This window comes from Xiphias gladius, chromosome 1, assembly GCF_016859285.1.
Source record: "Xiphias gladius isolate SHS-SW01 ecotype Sanya breed wild chromosome 1, ASM1685928v1, whole genome shotgun sequence".
Classification (NCBI taxonomy): domain Eukaryota; kingdom Metazoa; phylum Chordata; class Actinopteri; order Istiophoriformes; family Xiphiidae; genus Xiphias; species Xiphias gladius.
This window is the reverse complement of record NC_053400.1, coordinates 10,051,503-10,063,920: the sequence shown is the minus strand read 5'-3', so window position 1 is coordinate 10,063,920 and position 12,418 is coordinate 10,051,503. Positions and strand designations below refer to the sequence as shown.

Here is a 12,418-nt window from a genome sequence, read left to right as displayed (position 1 = left end):
GGGTACAGTTTAACAAGTAATATGAAAAGCAGTCTGAGTACTTCCAAGTGTATTCAGTGAATAATAACTTGTTATTTTATACTGTAGACCTTGGAACTCCCCACGGACAATGAATAAGAGGTGACAGTGAAGCTGTAACATCACAGATTAGTAAATGGGAGAATGATTAAGATTAAATCGTAGTGGATGTTCACTTAAACAGAACACACCATCCTAGGGCATACAGGGAACACATTTTGACATATTTCAAAGCAGAGATTTAATAGTAAATAAAGAAAATCTGACATTTATAGACAACTATGACATAACAGCAAAGCTTTGCTTATGTATTCTCATGGCCAGTACCATTGATTTCCATGTTTATTCTGACCTCTTCGTTTCACCCTGGAGAGCTGAATGTGACAGTTGAATGAAAAAACTCTTTTTGTGTAGTGAGCAGTAAATGCACTCCTTCTCTACTTATTCATCTCTTCCTTTGTGTTAGAAATGCATAATGTACGTGGTAATAGTAAGAGACCTTTTTTTATTACCGACATTTTGACATGTCCATTTAGTTGTACATGTTTCGAGGTATTGGTATTGTGCATGCTGTTTTACTGACATGGCTTACGATAATCTGACAGCCATCATTAATATTATTAATTACACCTGTGATTTCCCTGCTATGGCGAGTCAAAATGTCTGCAATAAAAAGGGCTATGCTATATATATATATATATATATATATATTGGGTGGATTATCACATTAAAGTTCAACAAATGTAACTATTCATCTTGTCTGATATTCACACAATATAGCAAGTGTCTTAGTTTCATTGCAATACAAACAGATATCCTATCTAATTTTAGTACAATTTCCTGTTCTCTGGTTCTGTTTCTGAAAACTCGTCGGCCACCAGTAACATATTTACTTTGACACTATGTCAGTATTACTTTTTTTTTTTTACTGCACTCAGTCTGACTTGCAAGGCTTTGCTTTCTATTTCTTTATCCCTTTTGTTTTTACACAAACCTTTCAACTGTTTCACCAGTACACAATCAACTATTTTTACTTGTTTTTTCGCACATACAGCACAGCTACCTATAAACCTGATCAGACAGCCCTAGAGTAGGTGGGCTTCTATAGATCCCTGCTGTACATATATTCTCCTCCAATGCTGTGAAGTACTTCTACTGAAAAACAATATCTCTGATCTGAGCCGCCTAAAAGTAACACTTGCACAAACTTGTCTTGTTTCTGACTCAGACTCTGTGTAGAAAACTGAGAAGTGTGTTGACAGAATTGTACTGTACACAGACTGCATGTACACTGCAAGCATTTACAGTCAAGCGGTGAAGTGCACAGCTTTGTGTCAGGTGGCCAGGGCTACAGAAGTGGTATGTGTATGAATCTCGTCTGGTTGAATCATCACTACAATACGACATTTTTAATGCACATATTTATTCATAGCATAAAAGTTCAAGAAACAGTTTCAAATACTACAGTTAGCAGAACAGGGCGATTTGTTTTCTCAGTGGCCTCTACGCAGCACCACCTCCGCCCTTCTCATTAGCTGTGGTACTTTCTCATATTTGTCCTTTGTCCTCATTTTTTCATAATTACTAAATAGCCTGTCATTATTGCATCTGACCATTATTTTTGTATGGGGTCTGAGACAGGGCTGTAGCCAGTTCAAATTTCTAATTGACGTCTGGTTTGTGGAAAGAGACTGATACATTGCAATTTCCTGCAGTCTAGAACAGTAGCCTGCCACAATCTGTAATTGTGAGCAAACTGTATTTTACAAATGAAGACATGAATATGGTGCATCTGGATGATTATATTGTACCACTGTAGACAAAAGTGTGAGTGCGACAGAACATACATGCATAAGAACAAGTACAAGTGCAGAACACTGTAAACAGAAAGCAAGGGTTGCCAGGATCGAAGCTAGATAATGAGGTCAAATGGAGGACAGGGCCCAGGGTGGGGTTTTACATGAATCTTTGAACAAAATAAAAGCAGCAAACAATTAGCAAACTACCGTAGCTAGCCAAATGACATACAAATGGATGACTGACAGTAATGATACTAGTATAGTGGCAACAGGGATACAAGTATGTGCACCCAGAGGCAGAAAAAAGGAAAGCGTGGTGTGACTCACCTTCTTCAGTTTTCAAAAAAACAGTGATTCGACTTTCGTAACCTCCTCAATAACAATATATTGCAGAGATAACGCTGTAGATTCAACCTCGGTTTGTTTCCCAAATTTTACACACAAACATTTTACAAATGTATTTATTTATTTATTTGCACTCGGTCAGCTGAAAATTGCTGCTTTTCTGTGTATTTATTTATGTGCACTAGGGGCACTGATGTCTAGGCATCAGTGTCAAGATGTCTAGACAATGAGACTCTCTGACATGGTGGTGGCCTGAAACTAAAGTTGTGCTCAGACAGAACACAAGGTGAATTTTAGGGGGAGGTGCAAAAATCAAGACGACCATGTGACCTTTTATTCTGGGGTTTTATGACTCTAATTCATGAACGCATTGAGAGAGGAGGAAAAAGGAAAAAGACTGGAGGAAAACAGTGGAAAGGACCGGAGTTCGTGGTAAGTTCTGCTTCAGAGTCTGAGCACACACACCGCGGACACGAAAGTGCCCTACATTGCTAGCTAGTTCCAGCTAACATCTGGTTGGTACATTAGCTGGTCAAGCGTGAATAAAGTGAGTTGAAAATGCAGAGACGAAAAGGCAAAAACAAACACTATTAAATTTAACAGTTGGCAGGTGCATTCGCAAAAAAAACCAAAAAACTGGCAAGCTTCCTGTTAGCATTAGCGTTGGTGATGCGAGTGAAAATGTAATGAAATGTAAAGTTGGCTGTGGCCTGTATGTGAATATGTGGAAACAGTCAAAATACTGAACTGTATTAGCTAGCATACACCGGGGTCACAGAGTTAACCATCAGCTTCTCCAAAAGAGAATTAACTGGTGATGTTTGAAAGACCCAGAAGGTCGTTCAGAAACGCTTACCGCTGTTCTGGTATCTTTAGCGTCCCCAAAGATTCTTCCCACCATCTGGATGAGAAAATATTGCCTCCACTGAGCGATGCAAAATATTTTGAACTGGTTGAACCCGAGCTGTGCTGCTGTTTCCGAAGTCAAAACAAACAAACAAACAAACAAACAACAAACAAACAACAAAATAAGGAAAGGACCGGTGTGGTATATGGGAGGATAATAAAATGTACACAGACACGCAAGACAAGACTGCTGCGGTTTTAATTAATCAACGCTTGCCAACATGTCACATGGATTTAAATGCAGTGTTTTCGTGGGCGTGGCTTAGCGTGTTTGGGGAGTGGCCGGCTCCTTCACACATTTCGCCCTGTTCATCACTACGACGGGCAGAGCCGAGGGCTGCAGCGGGACGCTCGGTGAGCTACATCGCAGTCACTAATTGCACCATCTGTGGAGTGTTGTCTTGCTAACCCCTCCAAACGCCGCGGCTAGCAGAAGGGCTCGGGAGGCCGGTTAGCTACTTCTTAGTTAGACTGCCCTCAGCCAGCTAGTTTTTTCTTTTTTTTCCCAAGTTGGAGAAAACGAACTTCTGAGAGACACGGCGAAAGGACACGGGACGCGTTTCTGTGTACGCCTGCTGTCTTGACGCGCGGACTTACCTGGCGGTCATCGTCACCACTTTTAACACAGTTTTCGTCTGTCTTTCTCCTGCGTCTGCGGGTGGTGGTGGTGGTGGGTGGGGGGGGTGGGGGAGGAAAAAGAGGTGGACCCACGCTCAGTCGCCGGTCTCGTGGCCCCTTTGTATACAGCAGCAGCAGCAGCAGCAGCTGTGTGTAAATGCACGGGCACACCGCGTCTCCTGCTCCCCTGAGCGACCGCTTGCCGGGCTCCGTCCAACCCTCGCGCGGGCTTCCTCGGATATGAAGCGGCTGAACCAGGTGTAGAGGAGGAATACCAAAAACTTTGCCACTCTCTCCCCAACAGCAGATCCTCATTCACCCCGACGAAGCCGGGGTCAGCTTCACTGCCTCTCGTCCTCCGTCTCTCTCTCTCTCTCTCTCTCTCTGTGCGCTTGGATTGTAACCGGCGGAAACAAATTGAGCTCCGTGCAGAGTCGGCTCCAGCTCCAGCTCCAGCCGCGCGGCTCCCTCACGCACACCATGGATGTAAGGTTTTATCCGACCGCTGGTGGAAATTCTATCCCAGGGGATCCACCAAACCTGGATTTTTCCCACTGTTTGGGCTACTACAACTTCAATAAGGTGAGACCCCCCCCCCCCCGTCTCTGTTTTGTGCTGCAGCCTTGTTTTGTGTTGTGTGACCACGCTGGTGCTGAAACCATGCTCCGTCACTACGGGCTGATGAGCTAAAATCTGCTCAAAAAATGACTTCGTTCAAAACAAGGGATATCCAGATTTTTCCCAATTTGCTTCCCCGTTTCCTTCTGACTTCAGCCGCAAACCACCACCGTCTCCCTAAAGCTGCTGAATGAACACTTTCCCTCCCGTGCCACAAACTTTGTTCTCGTGTATTCATGGAAACGAGAGCACAATGCAAGTGCAGCGACTCCGGGTCGCTTCTTGCCTGGCTCAGGCCAGCCTCCCCGCACCGCTAAACTCCCACCAGAGTGATTGGGGGGGTCCACAGGCATAGGCGCTGTTGGACAGACAGTTTCATGCTCCTCAACATCAGTGGTGGATCATTGCATCAGAACCCGGCATTACAGTCTAAGCTTTAAATGCGATGGAAGTATGATACAGTGAGTCTAGTGTCAGATAAACTCCTCTGCTCCAATGGGATCCAGTTTCAACATGATGTTGTTAAAGACCGAGTTAGAGAAACACTTGTTTGTCCTGTGGCATGTAGATCCCTGAGTGTGTTACTCTGTTTTATCTCAATGCACAGAAAACTTCAAAGTCATTGTCACACACTGTTTAACTTTATTTTGAGTATTTAACCAGCTTTCACAAATCAGGGTTGCTGTTTGTCGCTTTAGCAGACAGTGCTTAAAATGAACTCTGATTACCAGTTTTCAACTTTACAGCTCCACATTGAAACACACACACACACACACACACACACACACACACACACACAGAAAGAGGTTATAGCAGACTTTTTATCTGTTCAGTATGAATGCGTTCATTGTCAGCATTGCGCTGCGTTGTGCACTTAGCTTAAACATGGCATCAGTAAACCCCCAGACTGTCATACTAATAAAAACGGCCACATGATCCACAACACTGTTTTCTCTATTCACTCCCAGGTTGGATGGTTGCCTGTTTTCTGCATTAACATTGTTAATGTTAATGCAGAAAGTTGTTTTATTCACTGGGCCACATCTGCATACAAGCAGTACTATTTCTGAGTTGTTAATATTAACATTGCTGAAGTATGAGACATTTATTAAGTCTCAAATGTGAGGCTGAGGTTATGTAAAACACAGCTGATGGTTTGTGATATTTTGTCAGTGATGTAACACTTGAACTAATAGGCCAGTGATCCATCAGCAGCTTGACTCCCCTGTTCCCCAGCAAGAGGGACCATCACTGTGACAGTCAAAAATCACACAAAAGTGGTCTGCTGCTTTCATAAAGTCTAAACAATGGTACCCCTGCTTCCCCCACCCCTCCACAAACACACACGTACACCCCCCCCACCCCAAATTATCCAACCCTTGTAATCTGATGCTGCTCAAAACACTTACCAGGTTTCTAACTGTTTCATCAGCTCTTTGTCATGTGGCCAAGTTGTCATATGTGCCCAATTTCATCATGTCTTCATCAGCCTTGAGAAATTTTAACTACATTGCTTTAAATTGGTGCAAGAGTCGAGGTGCGATTGTATTCCTGCCCATAAATTCCCCAGGTCAAGGGAAATTTTCCATCTGTAAAAGTAATTGGTCACAATGCAAAAGGAGGCAGAGAGCGAGAGGGAGGGTGGTGAGAGGGTGCTTATCCAGTATCTCTATCAGTTATGTTGGGGAAAGAGAGAGAGAGGGAGAGTACAAAGCATACATTTCATGATAATTACAAAGCCTTTCCATGCTGAACATATAGATTCTTTTGCATGCATCTTTCCAGTTTATTTGAATCACTTTGTTGAGCGGTAGCACAGTTTACAACACTCACCCAAAAGACGTGGCGTTGCTTCACGTCGCACACAACTAAAGCATTGCTTCTTACATCTATTTATAAGCTGTCACAGTACCTTTTGCAAACGAGTTTCACTAGATTCATAGTTTTGATTTGAAAACAGGCAATACCCTCTCATAACGCTGGCACTGGAAGTGTTCAATTTTAATGACAACAGAGACAGAAGGGCTCAGAGGCACTTTGAAACATCAGAGATTCTTTTAAATGTACAGAAAAATCCAAACGAGTGGCACAAACTTAATTAGGTGCTGCGGTCATGACTAATGAAGCTGTCTGTTTTTTGGCACTGAGATGAAGGAGACACGGCGGTCCTGAAGAGAAACATGCCACTACTTCACACAGCTGAATAATGCTCATAAAATGTATTCAGCAAAGAAAATCACTTGCTGTAATCTGAGAGAATTAAACCCAGTTCTTTTATTGAAATGTGAAGGTTTATTTTTGTGAGTTTTAAACATTAAATGCAGAGAGTTCAGGTGGGTGACAGGGCTGTCACAGCAGGGTCCATTTCTCTTCAGCTACCTTGACTTAAGGTTGAGCCCAGATCAGTTACGCTCAAGGGCATATACCCACCAAGGCCCCTACTTTCACTGGCTTTTATTGGTTGTTACTTCAAGTTGCGTTGTTTTCAATTTATCTGGGTTAAAGTTTGGAAAACTTTAAAGGAACACATTTAAAGTCTTCAAGTGTTCATATTCAAACAAACACACACACACATACATATATGTATATGTGTATGTATATCTATATGTATATGTATATCTACATATATGTATACAATTATTTTGTTGATGTGAGACAGTTAAAGTTATGTGGTTTCTCTGTGGTTTTGTCAGGCACAGCACTAACCAAGGACAATGAGCTGTTTGGATTTGACTGGTTTTGGTATTTGTAAAAGTCAAATGTGATTGACTTTAATGGCTTCATGAAAGGGACCCTGTGTTATTCCCATATTTATGGACATCTGTTTTTTCTTTTTTTTTTGGAAGGTCTAATTATGTTCAGATACAGTATCCACTTAGTGTGGGCTTTCATTACCTCCAGGCAAAGGGAGACTGAAATTACCAACAGATGTTAATACAAACTCTTCACCTGCACTGGTGCTAAAACTTGAGGTTTATATGTAAAAACTAATTACGGCACTACTGAGACATCATGATTCTTTTTATTCGAGAATCGACCATACATCAGAGTTCTTTAATGGCACTTTTCCAGAGGCATATAGATAACTAGCTTCATAACTAAAATCATCTAGTGTGACCTACTGTATCAATGTTGATGTGGAGCTCTGAAAGGCTATTTTCAGCTTCTGTGCTTAGTAAAGAATTATAACAAAGATAAGTTATCATCAAATTTCTATCAATGACAGCTGCTTTTGAATTAAAGCTATAATCCTTAAGATTTTCATGAAATCACATGCCATTTTTACTACTGTTTTATGATCGGTATTTTTCTTGCAATAGCCATTCAATGTATTTACATTTAGTAATCTCTCTATATTCCTATATAGTAGTTTTTATTGGTGATCACAGAGTCTGCCATTCCCTCGCTGGATTCAGAAACTGTTCCCAGTTTTAATTACTGTTTAAGGATTTCTTTAGCAACATTCAATAGTTTGGTTGGTTGCATTGTAAACAGATACACTAGGTGCTGTTCTGTCGTATTTCTGACAAAGTAGCAAAGTAGCTGAAGGTGTGTTCGGTGTCGTATTACACCACACTTGCTGTTATCCCCAGTAACCACGGGTGTCATCAGATCAACCAGGACTAAAAGCTTAAGGAATACAACTTCACAAGACAAAGTCTCTATTGCTGCACATATTCACCTTTTTTTCTTTTTTTTTTTTTTAATATACTAATATACTAACGTGGATAAAGCACTCCAGAGAATTTAATTACCATCTACTTTGTATTTTATCGTCCACTCACCTATGATATAAAAGACTAACTGTGCTGTGAAAACAATGATTAGGAAATTGTTCAGACTGTAAGACTTGACATGATGATGTAGGGCTGCAGCTGCAATTATCAGAGGATTTTATGGAGCCTGTAAAATGTGCTGTAGGTGAAACAGAAGCCTGCTCGTGGTTCATATGGCTCCTACTGACCCATGCATAGCTAAGGAAATCAAAAACAACCCAGATGTAAGGAACAGTGGGAAGGATCTTAGTGAATTACTGTACTTTCACAACAGCAAACTCTTTATTGTGTCCAAACCATAGTGGGCCAACTTCTTTTGTGTCTGCTGTCTCTCCTGCTTCAGTGGGCAGGAAGGGGTTAACACTCTGCTCAACCAGGGGGCCTTGTGCATCTCTCCAGTGTACACAGCTGGTGCCATTTCATCACACACATTCTAAACATATCCAAACACAACTTTAAGTGTGTGTGTGTGTGTGTGTGTGTGTGTGTGTGTGTGTGTGTGTGTGTGTGTGTGTGTGTGTGTGTGTGTGTGTGTGTGTGTGTGTGGGGTGGGGTGGGGCTCAGAGGCTCTCTGCTTCGTGAAACTCAACAGTTGATGGATATGACTCCAAGGTGCATGTCAAATGTTTAAGTGTCCAAAAATGTGAATAGCTGATGTGTTTTGCTCATCTTTTAGTTGTAGCCTGTCAGAAGATGTAGTTTAACAGATTTATTAGACACCTAATTTTCCCACTGAGATTAGAGAGTGTTATTTTTAGTCCGCCCACTCGAAGACAAACACTGTACTTGGAGTTCTTGCATCTATGAATGACTGCTCTGTCTGACAGACCGCACTACACGTACGTCTGTATAGAGCAGATGTTCACTTTTTCTTAGTGCACAGCTCTCCATCTCCTGCTCTGTGTCTTAACATGGATTTCCTCTGATCAAAATTGATGATGGTTGTTATGATCCTACAAGGAAACAGCAGTGATGGCGACATATTGCTGAAAATAAATAATAAATAACTAATTGTTTATGAAAACTGGCTTTTTAAGGGGTTCATGGTAATTGTTTCTGAAGACGAGACCCACAGACTTGTATTAAACCGTGAGCCTGATAGTTTCTGATTCCTGTGGCACCACATTATCACAGCTGTCATTCTCTTTACTTTGTTGATCATGTTAAGATGTTGACATATAGCGCGTATGCACGTGCACAAGCACCAGCTTAGTCCCTCTGAATTTGTTCCTGGTCCCTTCAACTTGTTTTACCAGTATAATTGATGATGTGAACCAACAGTCTGAACCTGTGGGAAACATAAGACCAAGTTGTCTGCTTTGTTTATGAGGTGGATATGACAATAAGACTCTGAAATCTTATACAGACATAGACCATTACCCAGATCAGCTCTCATAAATACCTTCCTTAATTCTCCCATCACTGCTCATAAATCTTTTTCATTACATCTCCTTGTGACTTACTCAGTATGGTTCATTTAGACAGACCTCACACTCTAAAATTGTTTCTCAACTAGTGTGTTTGGGGCCCCACTGGGCATCACATGTCCATCTGACATGGCTGTAGGCAAGACCATTTTAGTCCTGTGCCTTAGGCTGTGATCTCATGACCAGGGACAAATTAGGGCCCAAAGTACAGTACAGTAAAACCAGTAACTTTGTTTGGTTATGTGTAAACAAGCAAAGCTAGCATAATGAGGGGTCTTCTTAACAGCAATATAGCGGGATCTCGGTTTAAAACGGGTTGAAGATTTGCCGCGTTGGAAGAAATGAGAGCTCATGCTGCTTTGTTTGGAAACCAAGAAAATGACTCAAAGCGCTGCGAGCAACGAAGAGGAGGAGGAACTGGTAAAAAAGGCCGGCGCAACTTTCATTATACGGACATGGAAAAAGTCAGAGAATGAGCAGAAAATGATAATCCGCAAATTGTGTAGGACAACAGTGGTTGCAAAGGTGTTAAGAAAAACTAATATACCGTGATATATGTTGTGATGTATATTGTTACCGTCCGGGCTTCAAATTATATCGTGATATAAATTTTAGGCCATACCGCCTGTCCCAACTTTGTACAGTAGGCCTACCATGTGTGTATGATTTTATGTTTTTCCTTGAGATTTAACTCTGGCAGTGTTGGTCCCCACTGAACCAAAACAACCTTCTCTCTCTGGAAAGTTTGTAGCTACATGTCGGTTTCAAAAACAGCTCATTCAGTGATACAAAGAGGATGAATGCACAGGAGAGACACATTTGTTATTGGATTTTGATCATGTACACAACATCGCTACACCATCCATCAAATCAAGTAAGTGCCTGAGGAAAAATAGTTTCTTTTGACATCCAAAGTCAGACATTAAATGAGGAGTTAGTTTTTCACTTGTAGTCCTCAAAGTGTTAAATGGTTTTTTAAATGTTCAGTAAAAGATCATTGGTTTGTCTTCATGATTGTTTTGATATCTATGCTTTTTTTCTTTTTTTTTTGCTAATTTCTGATCATCAGATTCACAGGAGATTTTAGATGTGCAGTACAATACAATCTTGCTTAAATGAAAATTGCATTGGTGTTACTTTCCTCAGAATATCCTATTATTGATGCGTCACCACAGTGCAAATGTTTAAATGATTTTAATTGTGGTGATTAAACCATATACAGTTTAGCATAAAATTGCTGTCCACACTGGCATCAATTGCAATGTTGTATTCAATTAGTTCAAACATATTGGAACTAATGTGTTTTTTGTGAGGAGATACACAACTCCACAAAAGCTAAGATTCCTCCAGAAGCATCCCTAAGTCACAGTTCCAAGCAGAAAAGGAACTCATCTATGAGAAAGTCTTCTTATTTTTTGTGAATATTGTGCTCCTTTGAATCCAACCAGGGCCCCCACAACAGATATTTTTCCACCATGATAAACTGTTTTAATCTGGTTTTGGCTCACTACATGTCGGACAGCCTCAACCTTGCTGACTTATTAAAAGGAAGGGGAAAGAAGTCCCTGTGCCCCAGAAAACTGCTTTTACAGTGAATTAAGCAGTTTTTAAAAGGACCAGTCAATCACTTCTGGTTGGCTGATTCAATAAGTGGTGTGTCCCTTTAGTGGTTAGCCTCGCTGTTAAGACACATTCATTTTTAAAGCTTTCCAGAGAGGCAGCCATTCCATGTTTCATAGATCTGATGTCCAGTTCTCTTAATGGGCTCACAGACTGTATCAAAACATTCTACTGTTTTCCTTTGAACTTCACTTGCTTGACTTAAGCCCTTTGCTCTTTGCAAGGAGCACAGGCCACTGACGAATGTCCTCCTTATCCCACAATTTATGGGGAATATTTTCTAGCTTGGACTAGATGAATTAATTTGCTCTTTTTACATCAGAATTCTTTCCTTCAGCTGTTACTGTTACTTTCTTTTAAGAATCACATTTTCAAAGTGAAGATATTATTCCTGTGACATGTAAATTAGTCCTGTCAACCGAACCAGAATTATTGGCTGGGTGTAGAATTTCATTTTATGCTTTGATTTAGCTGTGATCATCTTAGCTAAAGCAGCCTACTTATAAAAATATTAGTCACTGTTTCAAACTGATACATGAACAAGTTTTGGATGTGAATTTCTTTCACATTATGGACTGTACACGCTGCAGGTGTGTGTAGTATTATATGTTACACAGTGTGATTAATTCACCCTTTTTCAGCAGCCCCCTCCTACATCACACATTCCCATAATAAAGCGTGTTACCAGGTTGTACTAAAAGGACTGACAATAGTAGCAGGTGTGCAAATATCCCTCAGACCTCTTGGACAAAGAGCTTAAATAATGGGGGTAAATAAAACTTTTATTTGAATGGTCAAATAGATGACATATTGGAGCAAACTGCCGCAGGGTTAAAGGAGGACTAACTTTAAATATAACGTGGAAGCATCGGTTTTTAAACATCTTTAAAAGATTAGACTGATGCCTTTGTTGCTTAAAGGAATAATAAACAAGCCTGGTCAATCTGTTGGCCTCTTTCCGCATGATTCTGTTCATGCTTGAGGAGAATTTCTGCAGTGATTGTGAAACACTCCTCAAACATGTAGTCTGTTTGTGGCAGTTGGATAATGTTAATGTCTGTCTGAGCAGTTACTGCTATAGCAATAATGCTGCAGCCTATAAAGCTACTTCTCCCCCTAAATGAGCTTTAATAGTCTTCCAGAATTGGAAAACTGCCATCTTACTCTGCCACAGTTAAAATGAATCTTTTATATACTGTATATGCATTAGACTGATAAGAATATTCACTAGCATGAATAGGTTGTTTTTTTTTTTGTTTGTTTTTTTTGTAATTCATGCTCAGCAGAATGA

At 40.7% G+C, this 12,418-nt stretch overlaps 1 protein-coding gene across 2 annotated transcripts in view; it reads left to right on the top strand.

The window, feature by feature from the left end:
• The first annotated feature begins 2,549 nt into the window (after nucleotides 1–2,549).
• The window catches only part of tox3 (TOX high mobility group box family member 3), a 39,160-nt gene continuing 29,291 nt past the window's right edge, over nucleotides 2,550–12,418 (top strand). Inside the window, exons 1-2 of one of the 2 annotated variants that reach the window (XM_040138102.1) lie at nucleotides 2,550–2,594; nucleotides 3,991–4,268. In XM_040138102.1, the coding sequence (XP_039994036.1) occupies nucleotides 4,167–4,268 (102 nt within the window). In that variant the 5' untranslated portion in view covers nucleotides 2,550–2,594; nucleotides 3,991–4,166. Of the gene's footprint in view, nucleotides 2,595–3,368; nucleotides 3,423–3,990; nucleotides 4,269–12,418 lie in introns of those variants that run through there. The other variant, XM_040138093.1, reaches the window with a different exon arrangement.